The sequence below is a fragment of the Hemitrygon akajei genome, chromosome 7, assembly GCF_048418815.1.
Source record: "Hemitrygon akajei chromosome 7, sHemAka1.3, whole genome shotgun sequence".
NCBI lineage: Eukaryota > Metazoa > Chordata > Chondrichthyes > Myliobatiformes > Dasyatidae > Hemitrygon > Hemitrygon akajei.
Genome location: NC_133130.1, coordinates 110,378,943 through 110,394,907, shown reverse-complemented (window position 1 = coordinate 110,394,907; position 15,965 = coordinate 110,378,943). Strand labels below are relative to the sequence as shown.

At 41.2% G+C, this 15,965-nt stretch overlaps 1 protein-coding gene across 6 annotated transcripts in view; it reads right to left on the bottom strand.

The window, feature by feature from the left end:
- The window catches only part of dop1a (DOP1 leucine zipper like protein A), a 182,781-nt gene that overhangs the window by 61,738 nt on the left and 105,078 nt on the right, over nucleotides 1-15,965 (bottom strand). For all 6 annotated transcript variants that reach the window (XM_073051710.1, XM_073051712.1, XM_073051714.1 and 3 more), the window contains 3 exons: nucleotides 15,325-15,425; nucleotides 12,473-12,729; nucleotides 8,146-10,177 (listed from right to left, as the gene is read on the bottom strand). In XM_073051710.1, coding sequence (XP_072907811.1) covers nucleotides 8,146-10,177; nucleotides 12,473-12,729; nucleotides 15,325-15,425 — 2,390 coding nt within the window. The remainder of the gene's footprint in view (nucleotides 1-8,145; nucleotides 10,178-12,472; nucleotides 12,730-15,324; nucleotides 15,426-15,965) is intronic.

Here is a 15,965-nt window from a genome sequence, read left to right as displayed (position 1 = left end):
GAGTTGTTGATGGCTTACCAAGCACCCCAGTAGGCCCTAAATAACCACATTTTCTGTATGTGTCTTATACTTCCTTCCCAAAAACATCTCAAAACAGATAGCAGAAAACTGCAGCAAGTCAGGCGCACTTTCTCAAGAGCAATTAGAAATAGTCTGTAGAGTCACCAAAAAATCTTGTCAAATACAGCTCAAATAGTGTCTAAGAGAATAAAGGAATACAAAAATAGAGCTTTGAGTTACTGCGGCTACAACTCTACATCTCACCTCCATTCTTAGTGTTGTTTTCTGGCTCTTACACTGCTCCAATAAGTTTCAAGAGAAGTCCAAGGAGAGAACAACTCATATAACCACCGTTTCAAAGTCAACAATGAGTTCAACAACTTCATAACTAGTACTGTTATTTTTTCTTCAGAAAGCAAATGCTAACAATGAACTTCAAAGTATGTATAGGTCACCAAATACTACCCTGAGATTCATTTTCTTGCAGGCATTCACAGAAGAACAACAAAATGAAACAGCAGTGAAAAGCGAGCATGGCCTGAATGGTGGGGTCCTTGACCATGAATTTCTAATCAATCCTGGTCACAGTCCATCACAAACCTTCCTTTCTGCCCTCTGCATCATTCCCTCTATTTGTTGTCTCTGCATGTGTTTAGAATCCATCACATTTCTATTTTATTCTTGCAGATGGGCACAGAGTTGAGATTTCAGTTATCTCTCACGTATTTTTCCTGGCTGTGGACTACTTCCAGCTGTTTAGTAGAACATTACGTAACCAGGTGGGAAACCCTAAGTAACAATTAATGAAATCATACCTCATTAAGCTAGTGAATGCAAGGACAGTCATTAAATGAAAGAAAAGATTCAACCAAAAATCACTGAACTCATGAGTTAAATTTGTAGGTTACATACAACATCTAACTGCCCTGGAGCATGTCATTGTGAGTGAGATCCAAAACTAGTTCCCCTTGAAAACTATGAATTGCGTTATATTGTTGAACTGTGTGAAGAATAAATATGACCAAAAAGAATGAAAGTTATCAGTCAATCTCTACCTTTACAGTACAATAGCCTATAGATAAGGATAAGTATGGAGCTTGCAGGAGAGTATTAAATTAGAACAGGAGAAATTACACCAGTATTAGGCAGGAAGTAGGGAGAGTTACTTGGGAAAAGCTGTTTTTGGACAAGTCCACATCCGACATGTGGAGGGGCTTTAAAGACCAACTGCATAGGGTGGTTCGGAAGATATATGGCATGTTTGCCTTCACTAGTTGAGGCACTGAGTTCAAAAGTCAGGAGGTTATGTTACAGCTTTATATTTGGCCACATCTGGAGTATTGCGTACAGTTCTGGTCACCACATTATAGGAAAGATGTTGGGGCTTTGGAGAGAATGCAGAAGAGGTTTACTAGGATGCTACCTGGATTAGAGGGCATGAGCTATAATGAGAGGTTGGACAAACTTGGGTTGTTTTCTCTGGAGTGGCGGGGAGTGAGGGGAAATCTGACAGAGGTTTATAAGATTATGAGAGGCAGAGACAGACAGCATTTTCTTCCAAGGGTTGAAATGTCTAATAGCAGATGAGAGGGGATGAGTGCAAAGGAGATGCGAGGGGTAAACTTTATTTTAATACACAGAGAGTAGAGGGTAGTACAGAGAGAGTACTAATTCACAGAGTAGAGGGTAGTACAGAGAGAGTACTAATTCACAGAGAGAGTACTAATATACAAAAAGTAGAGGGTAGTACAGAGAGAGTACTAATACACAGAGAGTAGAGGGTAGTACAGAGAGAGTACTAATACACAGAGAGTAGAGGGTAGTACAGAGAGAGTACTAATACACAGAGAGTAGAGGGTAGTACAGAGAGAGTAGTAATACAGAGAGTAGAGGGTAGTACAGAGAGAGTACTAATACACAGAGAGTAGAGGGTAGTACAGAGAGAGTACTAATACACAGAGAGTAGAGGGCAGTACAGAGAGAGTAGTAATACAGAGAGTAGAGGGTAGTACAGTGAGAGTACTAATACACAGAGAGTAGAGGGTAGTACAGAGAGAGTACTAATACACAGAGAGTAGAGGGCAGTACAGAGAGAGTACTAATATACAGAGAGTAGAGGGTAGTACAGAGAGAGTAGTAATACAGAGAGTAGAGGGTAGTACAGAGAGAGTACTAATACACAGAGAGTAGAGGGTAGTACAGAGAGAGTACTAATACACAGAGAGTAGAGGGTAGTACAGAGAGAGTAGTAATACAGAGAGTAGAGGGTAGTACAGAGAGAGTACTAATACAAAGAGTAGAGGGTAGTACAGAGAGAGTACTAATATACACAGAGTAGAGGGTAGTACAGAGAGAGTACTAATACACAGAGTAGAGGGTAGTACAGAGAGAGAAATAATACACAGAGAGTAGAGGGTAGTACAGAGAGAGTACTAATACACAGAGAGTAGAGGGTAGTACAGAGAGAGTAGTAATACAGAGAGTAGAGGGTAGTACAGAGAGAGTACTAATATACAAAAAGTAGAGGGTAGTACAGAGAGAGTACTAATACACAGAGAGCAGAGGGTAGTACAGAGAGAGTACTAATACACAGAGTAGAGGGTAGTACAGAGAGAGTAGTAATACAGAGAGTAGAGGGTAGTACAGAGAGAGTACTAATACACAGAGAGTAGAGGGTAGTACAGAGAGAGTACTAATATACAGAGAGTAGAGGGTAGTACAGAGAGAGTACTAATACACAGAGTAGAAGGTAGTACAGAGAGAGAAATAATACACAGAGAGTAGAGGGTAGTACAGAGAGAGTACTAATATACAGAGTGTAGAGGGTAGTACAGAGAGAGTACTAATACACAGAGAGTAGAGGGTAGTACAGAGAGAGTACTAATACACAGAGAGTAGAGGGTAGTACAGAGAGAGTACTAATATACAGAGAGTAGATGGTAGTACAGTGAGAGTACTAATATACAGAGAGTAGAGGGTAGTACAGAGAGAGTACTAATACACAGAGAGTAGAGGGTAGTACAGAGATAGTACTAATACACAGAGAGTAGAGGGTAGTACAGAGAGAGTACTAATACACAGAGAGTAGAGGGTAGTACAGAGAGAGTAGTAATACAGAGAGTAGAGGGTAGTACAGAGAGAGTACTAATACACAGAGTAGAGGGTAGTACAGAGAGAGTACTAATACACAGAGAGTAGAGGGTAGTACAGAGAGAGTAGTAATACAGAGAGTAGAGGGTAGTACAGAGAGAGTACTAATACACAAAGTGTTGAGGGTAGTACAGAGAGAGTACTAATACACAGAGAGTAGAGGGTAGTACAGAGAGAGTACTAATACACAAAGAGTTGAGGGTAGTACAGAGAGAGTACTAATACACAGAGTAGAGGGTAGTACAGAGAGAGTACTAATACACAGAGTAGAGGGTAGTACAGAGAGAGTACTAATACAGAGAGTAGAGGGTAGTACAGAGAGAGTAGAGGGTAGTACAGAGAGAGTACTAATACACAGAGTAGAGGGTAGTACAGAGAGAGAAATAATACACAGAGAGTAGAGGGTAGTACAGAGAGAGTACTAATACACAGAGAGTAGAGGGTAGTACAGAGAGAGTACTAATACACAGAGAGTAGAGGGTAGTACAGAGAGAGTAGTAATACAGAGAGTAGAGGGTAGTACAGAGAGAGTACTAATACACAGAGTAGAGGGTAGTACAGAGAGAGAAATAATACAGAGAGTAGAGGGTAGTACAGAGAGAGTACTAATACACAGAGAGTAGAGGGTAGTACAGAGAGAGTACTAATATACAGAGAGTAGATGGTAGTACAGTGAGAGTACTAATATACAGAGAGTAGAGGGTAGTACAGTGAGAGTACTAATACACAAAGTAGAGGGTAGTACAGAGAGAGTACTAATACAGAGAGTAGAGGGTAGTACAGAGAGAGTACTAATACACAGAGAGTAGAGGGTAGTACAGAGAGAGTAGTAATACAGAGAGTAGAGGGTAGTACAGAGAGAGTACTAATATACAGAGAGTAGATGGTAGTACAGTGAGAGTACTAATATACAGAGAGTAGAGGGTAGTACAGTGAGAGTACTAATACACAAAGTAGAGGGTAGTACAGAGAGAGTACTAATACAGAGAGTAGAGGGTAGTACAGAGAGTACTAATATACAGAGTGTAGAGGGTAGTACAGAGAGAGTACTAATACACAGAGTAGAGGGTAGTACAGAGAGAGTACGAATACACAGAGAGTAGAGGGTAGTACAGAGAGAGTACTAATACACAGAGAGTAGAGGGTAGTACAGAGAGAGTACTAATACACAGAGTAGAGGGTAGTACAGAGAGAGTACTAATATACACAGAGTAGAGGGTAGTACAGAGAGAGTACTAATACACAGAGTAGAGGGTAGTACAGAGAGAGAAATAATACACAGAGAGTAGAGGGTAGTACAGAGAGAGTACTAATACACAGAGAGTGGAAGGTAGTACAGAGAGAGTAGTAATACAGAGAGTAGAGGGTAGTACAGAGAGAGTACTAATATACAAAAAGTAGAGGGTAGTACAGAGAGAGTACTAATACACAGAGAGTAGAGGGTGGTACAGAGAGAGTACTAATACACAGAGAGCAGAGGGTAGTACAGAGAGAGTACTAAAACACTGAGAGTAGAGGGTAGTACAGAGAGAGTAGTAATACAGAGAGTAGAGGGTAGTACAGAGAGAGTACTAATACACAGAGAGTAGAGGGTAGTACAGAGAGAGTACTAATATACAGAGAGTAGAGGGTAGTACAGAGAGAGTACTAATACACAGAGTAGAGGGTAGTACAGAGAGAGAAATAATACAGAGAGTAGAGGGTAGTACAGAGAGAGTACTAATATACAGAGTGTAGAGGGTAGTACAGAGAGAGTACTAATACACAGAGAGTAGAGGGTAGTACAGAGAGAGTACTAATATACAGAGAGTAGATGGTAGTACAATGAGAGTACTAATATACAGAGAGTAGAGGGTAGTACAGAGAGAGTACTAATACAGAGAGTAGAGGGTAGTACAGAGAGAGTACTAATACACAGAGAGTAGAGGGTAGTACAGAGAGAGTACTAATACACAGAGAGTAGAGGGTAGTACAGAGAGAGTAGTAATACAGAGAGTAGAGGGTAGTACAGAGAGAGTACTAATACACAGAGTAGAGGGTAGTACAGAGAGAGTACTAATACACAGAGAGTAGAGGGTAGTACAGAGAGAGTACTAATACACAAAGAGTTGAGGGTAGTACAGAGAGAGTACTAATACACAGAGTAGAGGGTAGTACAGAGAGAGAAATAATACAGAGAGTAGAGGGTAGTACAGAGAGAGTACTAATATACAGAGTGTAGAGGGTAGTACAGAGAGAGTACTAATACACAGAGAGTAGAGGGTAGTACAGAGAGAGTACTAATACACAGAGAGTAGAGGGTAGTACAGAGAGAGTACTAATATACAGAGAGTAGATGGTAGTACAGTGAGAGTACTAATATACAGAGAGTAGAGGGTAGTACAGAGAGAGTACTAATACAGAGAGTAGAGGGTAGTACAGAGAGAGTACTAATACACAGAGAGTAGAGGGTAGTACAGAGAGAGTACTAATACACAGAGAGTAGAGGGTAGTACAGAGAGAGTAGTAATACAGAGAGTAGAGGGTAGTACAGAGAGAGTACTAATACACAGAGTAGAGGGTAGTACAGAGAGAGTACTAATACACAGAGAGTAGAGGGTAGTACAGAGAGAGTACTAATACACAAAGAGTTGAGGGTAGTACAGAGAGAGTACTAATACACAGAGTAGAGGGTAGTACAGAGAGAGTACTAATACAGAGAGTAGAGGGTAGTACAGAGAGAGTAGAGGGTAGTACAGAGAGAGTACTAATACACAGAGTAGAGGGTAGTACAGAGAGAGAAATAATACACAGAGAGTAGAGGGTAGTACAGAGAGAGTACTAATACACAGAGAGTAGAGGGTAGTACAGAGAGAGTACTAATACACAGAGAGTAGAGGGTAGTACAGAGAGAGTAGTAATACAGAGAGTAGAGGGTAGTACAGAGAGAGTACTAATACACAGAGTAGAGGGTAGTACAGAGAGAGAAATAATACAGAGAGTAGAGGGTAGTACAGAGAGAGTACTAATACACAGAGAGTAGAGGTTAGTACAGAGAGAGTACTAATACACAGAGAGTAGAGTGTAGTACAGAGAGAGTACTAATATACAGAGAGTAGATGGTAGTACAGTGAGAGTACTAATATACAGAGAGTAGAGGGTAGTACAGTGAGAGTACTAATACACAAAGTAGAGGGTAGTACAGAGAGAGTACTAATACAGAGAGTAGAGGGTAGTACAGAGAGTACTAATATACAGAGTGTAGAGGGTAGTACAGAGAGAGTACTAATACACAGAGTAGAGGGTAGTACAGAGAGAGTACTAATACACAGAGAGTAGAGGGTAGTACAGAGTACTAATATACAGAGAGTAGATGGTAGTACAGTGAGAGTACTAATATACAGAGAGTAGAGGGTAGTACAGAGAGAGTACTAATACAGAGAGTAGAGGGTAGTACAGAGAGAGTAGAGGGTAGTACAGAGAGAGTACTAATACACAGAGAGTAGAGGGTAGTACAGAGAGAGTACTAATACACAGAGAGTAGAGGGTAGTACAGAGAGAGTACTAATATACAGAGAGTAGATGGTAGTACAGTGAGAGTACTAATATACAGAGAGTAGATGGTAGTACAGTGAGAGTACTAATATACAGAGAGTAGAGGGTAGTACAGTGAGAGTACTAATACACAGAGTAGAGGGTAGTACAGAGAGAGTACTAATACAGAGAGTAGAGGGTAGTACAGAGAGTACTAATATACAGAGTGTAGAGGGTAGTACAGAGAGAGTACTAATACACAGAGAGTAGAGGGTAGTACTGAGAGAGTACTAATACACAGAGAGTAGAGGGTAGTACAGAGAGAGTACTAATATACAGAGAGTAGATGGTAGTACAGTGAGAGTACTAATATACAGAGAGTAGAGGGTAGTACAGAGAGAGTACTAATACACAGAGAGTAGAGGGTAGTACAGAGAGAGTACTAATACAGAGAGTAGAGGGTAGTACAGAGAGAGTAGAGGGTAGTACAGAGAGAGTACTAATACACAGAGTAGAGGGTAGTACAGAGAGAGTACTAATACACAGAGAGTAGATGGTAGTACAGTGAGAGTACTAATACACAGAGAGTAGAGGGTAGTACAGAGAGAGTACTAATATACAGAGAGTAGATGGTAGTACAGTGAGAGTACTAATATACAGAGAGTAGAGGGTAGTACAGTGAGAGTACTAATACACAGAGAGTAGAGGGTAGTACAGAGAGAGTACTAATACAGAGAGTAGAGGGTAGTACAGAGAGAGTAGAGGGTAGTACAGAGAGAGTACTAATACACAGAGAGTAGAGGGTAGTACAGAGAGAGTACTAATATACAGAGAGTAGAGGGTAGTACAGAGAGAGTACTAATAGACAGAGAGTAGAGGGTAGTACAGAGAGAGTACTAATATACAGAGAGTAGATGGTAGTACAGTGAGAGTACTAATATACAGAGAGTAGAGGGTAGTACAGAGAGAGTACTAATACACAGAGAGTAGAGGGTAGTACAGAGAGAGTAGTAATACAGAGAGTAGAGGGTAGTACAGAGAGAGTACTAATATACAGAGAGTAGAGGGTAGTACAGAGAGAGTACTAATATACAGAGAGTAGAGGGTAGTACAGAGAGAGAAATAATACACAGAGAGTAGAGGGTAGTACAGAGAGAGTAGTAATACAGAGAGTAGAGGGTAGTACAGAGAACTAATACACAGAGAGTAGAGGGTAGTACAGAGAGAGTACTAATACACAGAGAGTAGAGGGTAGTACAGAGAGAGTACTAATACACAGAGTGTAGAGGGTAGTGAGTGCCTGGAATGTACTGCCTGGGGTGTTGGTAGAGACAAATGCATGAGGGACTTGCAAGAAGCGTTTAGATAGGAACATGAATGTGATGGAAATGGAAAGATATGGATGTTGTGCGAACAGAAGGAATTACTTTAGTTGGCACAGGAGTGAGGGCCAGAGGATTCTATGTTCTATATTCGACATACCTGATATCTGACATTCCAGACTCATACTTATACTGGTGAATTAGGTTGTCCAGATTTCGGCAAAGTTGTAACGTGACAGCTGTCACCACCCTCTGCAGTACTTTCCCCATATATGGAAGAACTGATGTGATTAATCCAATCCACTGAGCGTCCATTTTACAGGAAAAGGGTTGATTCAATGCCTTAATCACAGAGGAGATGAACATTCCCTGAGAAGTAATTGGTTGTGAGTGCAAGTACTGTAAGGATATCAGTGGCTGCTGCGGATTACTATTTTCTAGATCGGAGCTGACAAATTCATAGCCAGTCTCATTGTCCTCAGATGCAACCATTACGCGGTGCTCCAAAACAATTAATCGCTGCACCAGCTTTAGTAACTGGGTCTGTAACGTGCTGCAATTGTCAATTTCATCCTCTGAGAAGTTGATGATACTGTCCTCAGACAAACCCTCTTCAATAGCTGTGACGTTCTTTCCAGCTGTTCTCAGATGGTGCCATTTCTGTGCGCTGAAGATCGATGAAAGCAAGCAGTGAAGGACCACTTTCTGAACCTTACACTTCAGTAGCATATCAGAGATAAAGCTAGCAAACCCTTTGGCTGAATTTTCCGTCACCTTTGCCAGTTCCATGAAGAGCAAGGTTAGGATTTGGATGCTTACAATTTGCAAGTTTCGGTTTCCTGAAAGGTCTTGCTGTGTCACTTTCACGTGGGTTGGATAGTAGCTCCGGAGGAAGTACAAACAGAGAGAGATGATGATCTCTATGTACATGGAGCTACGGAAAGCGTGACTGGAGTCAAGTGGAATGTGACTGTAGAAGTCCCTCCCCATCACTGAGATTCTGTGCCTGGCCATGAGGTTCTGCAGTAGGGACAGCTGGGGAGTGTACGTGTTATTTACACTGGTGGTAGAGATTGCATTGACGAATCCTGCGGGATTTGCTTTCAAGATAGCTTCAATGGCAGACAGTGCGTGCAAAGCCCTTGTTGAATCACACACTTGGAGATAGAGCAAAACATGCTGGTATAAAGGATGAATATGAAATTTTGTTTTCCAAATTCCTGGTGATCCCACATCGCTCTCAATTTCAGAAACCTCACCTTCACCGCAGCTATACCAGTTCTCTAGATCCAAGCTGTCTCCAAAGAAAACATTGAGAGGCTTGTTTTTTTCATTCTGAGCTTTCTTCTTATCATCTTCCTTTTTTCTGCTAACCTTTATCTTGGGCTTTGCACCAGGTGGTTTAGGGAAATCTTTAAACCCAAGCTCTATTGCAGACAGCTTCTGCATTGCTTTACTATGTTGTCCTAAGTGCTCACCAGTTGGGCTTCTTTTCAGAGACTGCACCTCCTCTGGAGAGAGGCTGTAGTTAGCCGAAGGGTTCTCATTCGACATTGCCAGAGACGGCGATGATCTGGGCCGACTTAGACTTTCGGTCATGGACCCAATACCACCATCTGTTGACGCTGACAAGTTTTCAGGACTGGCGCTTTTAGCTACTTCATTCAGGAGTCCGTGAGCAAGCACACTTTTACTTTCACTTGGGTCAGAACCCTCTGCCGTGTGGGTGTTAATGCTTGATCCCACTGTGCTGGTCTCAGTGCATGTTGGAACCTGGTATTCAAGAGAGTCAGACTCATTTTTTAATCCATTTACAACAGCACTGACCAAATCTGAAACCACCTGCTGTACTATACCATCCACCGAATCTTCTGACCAGATCTGTGAACTCTGATTGGTCTTTGAGCTGCTCACAGTCAGGAGGTCTGCCTCATAACTGCTGTTGTCTCCTGCCGAGGACTGGGAACAGCCGGATTCCGAACTGTGGAGCATTTCTGCCTGCTGTTCCTGCATATCGAAGTCTGACATTGCAAACGGTAAGGTCTCGCTGCTTGTGCTCAACATGGAAAGCCTGTCACTTAAAGGGTTCACTGTAAAGCTGAAGTTTTCCATCTCTTCCACAACTATATGTTTGCTCACCGGTCCTTTCGAAGGTGGATGTTTCCGAGGGTCAAATGACAGGTGTCCAAAAACTATGGAATTACAAAGCAAGTTTACTTTCAATCTTAGTAACCAGCTGTAATATAATTCATTTGAACAGAAATAAATCTTAAATACATTTTACACTGGCTGTTTCTAGAGAGCAGTAAATTTGCTAGATGTTTCTTTCCATTTTAGATATACCAATACTGGAATATCGAAAGTTTGGTAAAATTACATTCGCATTTTGCTTTCATCATTGTTAGCTAACATCACAATAATAAAATAATGAAATCTGCAAATGAACACTTCAAAGCAGCAAGATAATAGACAAGGTATTCAAGAAATATTTTGCATTTTGTAAACCCACTAGCTAATCATTCGCAAACATCAGGATGTTTTCCTGATAATGGATTAGACTGTATAATTGTTACCTCTGTGTAGTTTGCATTTTCTATGCCTGCTTGTATTTTTATAATTACTTATGCATATGCAATTGTTCAGTACGTCTCCTAGTGGCTACAGTTCACTGTAGTAATCTGGAGCTTCTTGGGTATTGCATTATTTGAATAGAGCTTTCTGATTGGTCAACTCTTGTCTACAAATTTGAATGGGATGTCTTTTTTCATGGTATAAGAAGCACAGAGCAAGCTGGCTCTCCATCTTTCTCTTCTTTGTTCTTTCTTGCCATTGCCAGACAATCACTATTATAATAATTGGAAATTAAATGACAGGCCATTGACTGCACTCAACCATCACTGAGGAACCTGCACGTGTCCAGGACAAAGAAATGGGCAGTAACAATCATTGTGGAAACTATCCGTCCTGCAAACTGCCTTTTCCAAATGCTCTCATCTAGAAAGCGCCATAGGACTTTCAAAACAAAAACTTCACAATGCCTTACAAGTTTCTTCAATTTGACAACCACCCACCCCTCTTTATCAATGATCCTTCTAATTTGTAATGACCAGCGTGCGCAAACATTTTGTGCTGTGCAATTTTTTGCCCAGTGACAACAATGTGTGCACTGAATAGTTACTTTAATAAAAACAGAACAAATAAGCCAATTCTAAAATCTGCAGACAAATCATCGTAAACTCCATGTTGTCAACACCGTCTGTGTCAGAAACCGGAAAAAGAAATGTGATTGTGTATGACTGTGAAATATACTTAACATGCCAATGAGGTAGAGGGTGACAACGTTTTGTGCACTACCAGCAAAAGATGTGTGCACACGTACACATGTATATCTTAGAAGGAACATTGCCCTCCATCTATTAACCCATCAACGCACTGTAAACATTTTAAACCACTTTTTATAATGCTGTTTACGATGCAAAACACATGCTGGTGTTTATGTATTTATGAACATTTTATTCCAGATCCAAACTTTAAATCCTAAGCAGATTTTTAAAATAATTCTTTATTGTGTATCATTATTGAATACTGATTTTTTTGTTGTATATTGCGCCCGAACCAACACATTGCGGCAGATTTGTAATACAGTGGATTCCGGTTGACTGGGACAGCTGTTTACTTGGGATACTGGAATACTTAACTGGGACAGGAGACTGAAACCGAACAGTTTCTAACTGGCGTCAATCGCGTGCACTTACATGGCTGTTAGATGCTACACCGTACTTCAAGCAGTTTTCAAATAGCATCCGGTGTGTTTGTGTGTGTTCAAAAAGCAGTGATTTTTGCCACTGATAGTTGGCAAGAAATAAGCAGCAAGACAATTCAGAACAGTTTTGCTCTCTGCAGTTTCAAGAATTCAGGTCTGGAAATGCTAAAGACAGCTGTGAGTGAAAATGAAACAATTTCACTACTTTTACAAGTTCAGAATTACGAAGGTATTGGCAATCATCTTGAATGCTACTGTAAAAATGAAGATTTAGAAGATGCAATTGTTGAGAGCAATATAGGAAGGCAATCTATTATCTGTACTAAGTGTCTGCACTGATTTTGTTCATTTACAGCCAATCAAAAGAACACAGCAGTGTACACTGGATGAATTGCTCTGTCAATACCTATTAGGAACTAATAAACAGTTTTATAGTACTGTAGTAGTATTGGTAATGATCTAATCTGTTCTGTATTTCATTTAGATATATAATTTGTTACTCAGTTAAGTGGCAGTTTGTCTTTTATATACTTTTTCATTATTTCCATGAAACTTCAGGTTAAGTGGGGCAGCCGCTCAATTGGGCCAAACTGTACTGGCCCTGATGTGTCCCAATTAAATGGAATCCACTGTACAGGTAAATGTATATTGGGGATAACGTGCTTCTTGAAAATAAATGAATGACTAGGCTTTTCATATAATAAGTCACTAAAAGGACACCCACCATCAACAGCATTAATTGGTCCCAAGAAATTATCTCCTTCTTCAACAGGAACACCCTTGGATTTATTCATGTGCCGTTCTATTTGCATTCGCTGCACGGAGATGCGCTGGGTTTTGGGGTGGAGGAGCAGCAGAAGTAGTGGCTCAAGGATTCTCGCAATGTCGTGTCTCTGGATGACTTGATTCAGCCAGGCCTGGGCTACCGAACAAATAGAGCCATCTGTACTGCTCAGGCTATCCAGCATGATAAATAGAGATCTGCCAAAAACACACACAAATGTAAGCAATATTTTGCAAATATCTAAGTAGATTGATGACATCAAGAACTAACATCTAGAAGCAAGACCCAGCTAACAAAGCGGAAATATACGGGTCTTGTAGGTGTGGCAGGAATCAGTGCTTGGGCACCAAGATCCAGGACCAAATGTAATATTTCTAAATTCACTGGTGACATAAAAGTAGGTGGGGTTTTATGGAGATTTCAAAACGATTTAGGTAAGTTGTTTGAGAAGGAAAGTGCCTATCCAGTACAGATTGGATAAATATCCAGTTATTGATTTTAATTCATAAACAAAAAGGCGAAGTAATATTCAAATGATAGGAAATTGGGAAATGTTGACATCTAGGAGTCCTTGGACACCAGTCACTGAAATTAGACATGGGAGTTAACAAAGCAAATAGTACATTGGCCTTCTTTTTAAAAGTATTAACAGGAGCAAGGATTATACAGCACCTTGGTCAGAAAACACCTGGAATATTGTGTTTTCGTTTGGTCTCATTACCTGGGAAAGGGTATGCTTGCGATACAGGGAGTTTAATGTGGAGTGAAAGGGGCAACTAGATTTGTACTTGCAGATTTTCTAGTGATTGCGATCACAAGAGGCTGATTATAGGCTCAGCCAGCTCCAACACAGGACAACCAAGTTTCAAAGTATGTTTACTATCAAAGCATTTATACAGTATGCAGCCCTGAGATTCGCCCTCCTGCAGGCAGCCATGAAACACTACAGAACCCATTTAAAGAAAATATCAAACATCCAACATGTGAAAGAAGAGCAAATCACACAAACAGCAAAACGCACACAGAATGTTTAACGTCTAACTGCAGAGTCCCAAAACAGTCCAGGAGCGACAGCTACCAAGTCAGTTCAGTTCAGCGTTGCGTCGATGACTGCAGTCGCAGCCACAGAGACAGTTCCACACCGAATCGCCTCAATCAAATCACGCTAAATAGCATAACCAGAAACGCACGGAACATGAAACGCAGAGTCCTTCAGAAATAGGTCCACAGCCGCAAGCGCATTCATCGCTGAGGACATAAAACATCAAATTGCAAAGTTCTCTGAAAAAGACTCCACAGCCACGAGCTGCAAATGAACCTTGCAGCATAAAGCACAATATTCCCGTACCTTCCTCCAGCAGCAGCGAGGGAGACCAGTCAGATGCAGGCACGTGGCACTGAACACGCACTGGCGCCCTTGGCGACTGCCATCAATCAGCAAGGAGTAATGGAGCCAACCGTGGGTTTGCGTTCTGCCATTAGGAGGCGATGGCTGCACATCCACTCTCAACCTCACCAAATTCCCCACGACTAAGCAAAACGATCACTCAGTTCGGGCAAACATACATCAAAATGGAAATTGCAGGCTGCCATCGATCGCAGTTCAGAAAAAGCAGCGTATTTAAAAGTAGTAGTAGTTTTGTGAGCTGGCTGCAGGCTGTCACTGTTGGTTGAGTTGGTTGCTGGCACCATCTTCAAAAGACTGCCTCCAGAAGGCAGCATCCATCACCAAGGGCTGTCACCATCCAGGATACGACCTCTTCTTGTTACTACCATTATATTGCGGTGCAGTTTCGTAGAACTAAATCATCTGTTCCAATACCATGACAGCTTTGTCCAGATTATTGCCTGCAATTTATGAATTTTAATGTGAACAGAGATACTCTGCTCTGTGGAATGTCTGCCACAGACTGCGGTAGAGGCCAAGTCTGCGGGTACACTTAAGGCAAAAGTTGATAGTTTCCTGATTGGTCAGGACATGAAAGGATATGGCAAGAAGGCAAGTGTATGTGGTTGAGTGGGATCTGGGATCTGCCAAGATGGAATGGTGGAGCAGACTCGATGGGCTGAATGGCCTAATTCAGCTCCTATGTCTCATGATCTTATGGTCTAAAAGTTGGCAACTGCTTATTAGGCTGAAAGGTACACACACACCTTATGGGCTTTCACGCAGCAAGATAATGGTTGTTGAAAATTGGGTTCAGAGTGCTGTTCTCTACCAAGTATCTTAAACGAATATGAACAGGAAATACCCAGGCTCTCTCCCATGGAGGAATGCAGAAATTAACTTAATCCTGCGGCAGCTGAAGCAAAATGTGTCCCATCAAATCATCTGATTCAAGTTCTGCAACCCCAGCATCATCTCCTGCTTTACTTCCAGCATCTTAAGGACTTTGCTTTCTTGATGACTGCATTAGTGTAACCTTTAGAAAATGTATTCCACTCTCTAACCTATATTTAATTTCTTTTTAATTATTCAGAGATACAGCACAAAACAGGGCTTTTGGGCTCAATGAGGCAGGCACACCACCATTCAACTCTAGCTAGATCACAGGACAATTTACAACGACCAATTAAACCACTAACCAATGCAACTTTGGACTGTGGGAGGAAACCCAGACATTCACAAGGAGAATGTATTTACTGACAGCGCTGGAATTGAACTCTGAACTCAAACTTCCCCAGCTGAAACAGCATCGTGCTAACTGCTACGCTACTGTAGCGCCCCATTTATTTTGGTGTTTAAAAATACTATTACACCACAATAACATACAGCTTTTAAATTCACTGACCTGTCAAAAGTGCGTTTAAAGGAAGATGATTTGTTGATGAGTAGGTCCCGAGTAATGTGCCAGAGCACTGAAAATTTTAAGTGAGCTTCCATCCGTATTTTCTATAATAAAAGAATAAAAGTTAAAACCATATGTTCCAGTGCAATAATGCAATAATTGGTTCTGGCCCAAGAAGAAAAAAAAAACTGGCAGCTAGGCTGGTAAATCATACAAAAACTGTAACTTTATTTGAAGCTAGGTTTGAACACCTCAAGGTTTGGAGAATGTGCACATCTGCCCAATTTTAACCTTCCCACCCGCATCTTCATCTTTCAAGGGTCCAACACTAACCTCACCACATCTCCTGTAAAATGCGTCTGTAAACCTATCCCTTTGACCAAGCATGTGCTCTGATCTGGCCCAGCAGCAATTATTGAGATCACTGCCGTGAAACAACTTGTGACATTTTAAGAAGATGCAAAAGAAACAGAAATTGTTGCTGCTGTTGTGGTGCGTCCTCAATTGAAGAACCTCGTGTTAGAACAAAGAGCATTACAGCAGAGTACAGGCCCTGCAGCCCCCAATGTTGCGTCAACCTTTTAACCTACTTTAAAATCAATCTAACCCTTCACTCTTACATAGCCCTCCATCCGTGTGCCTAT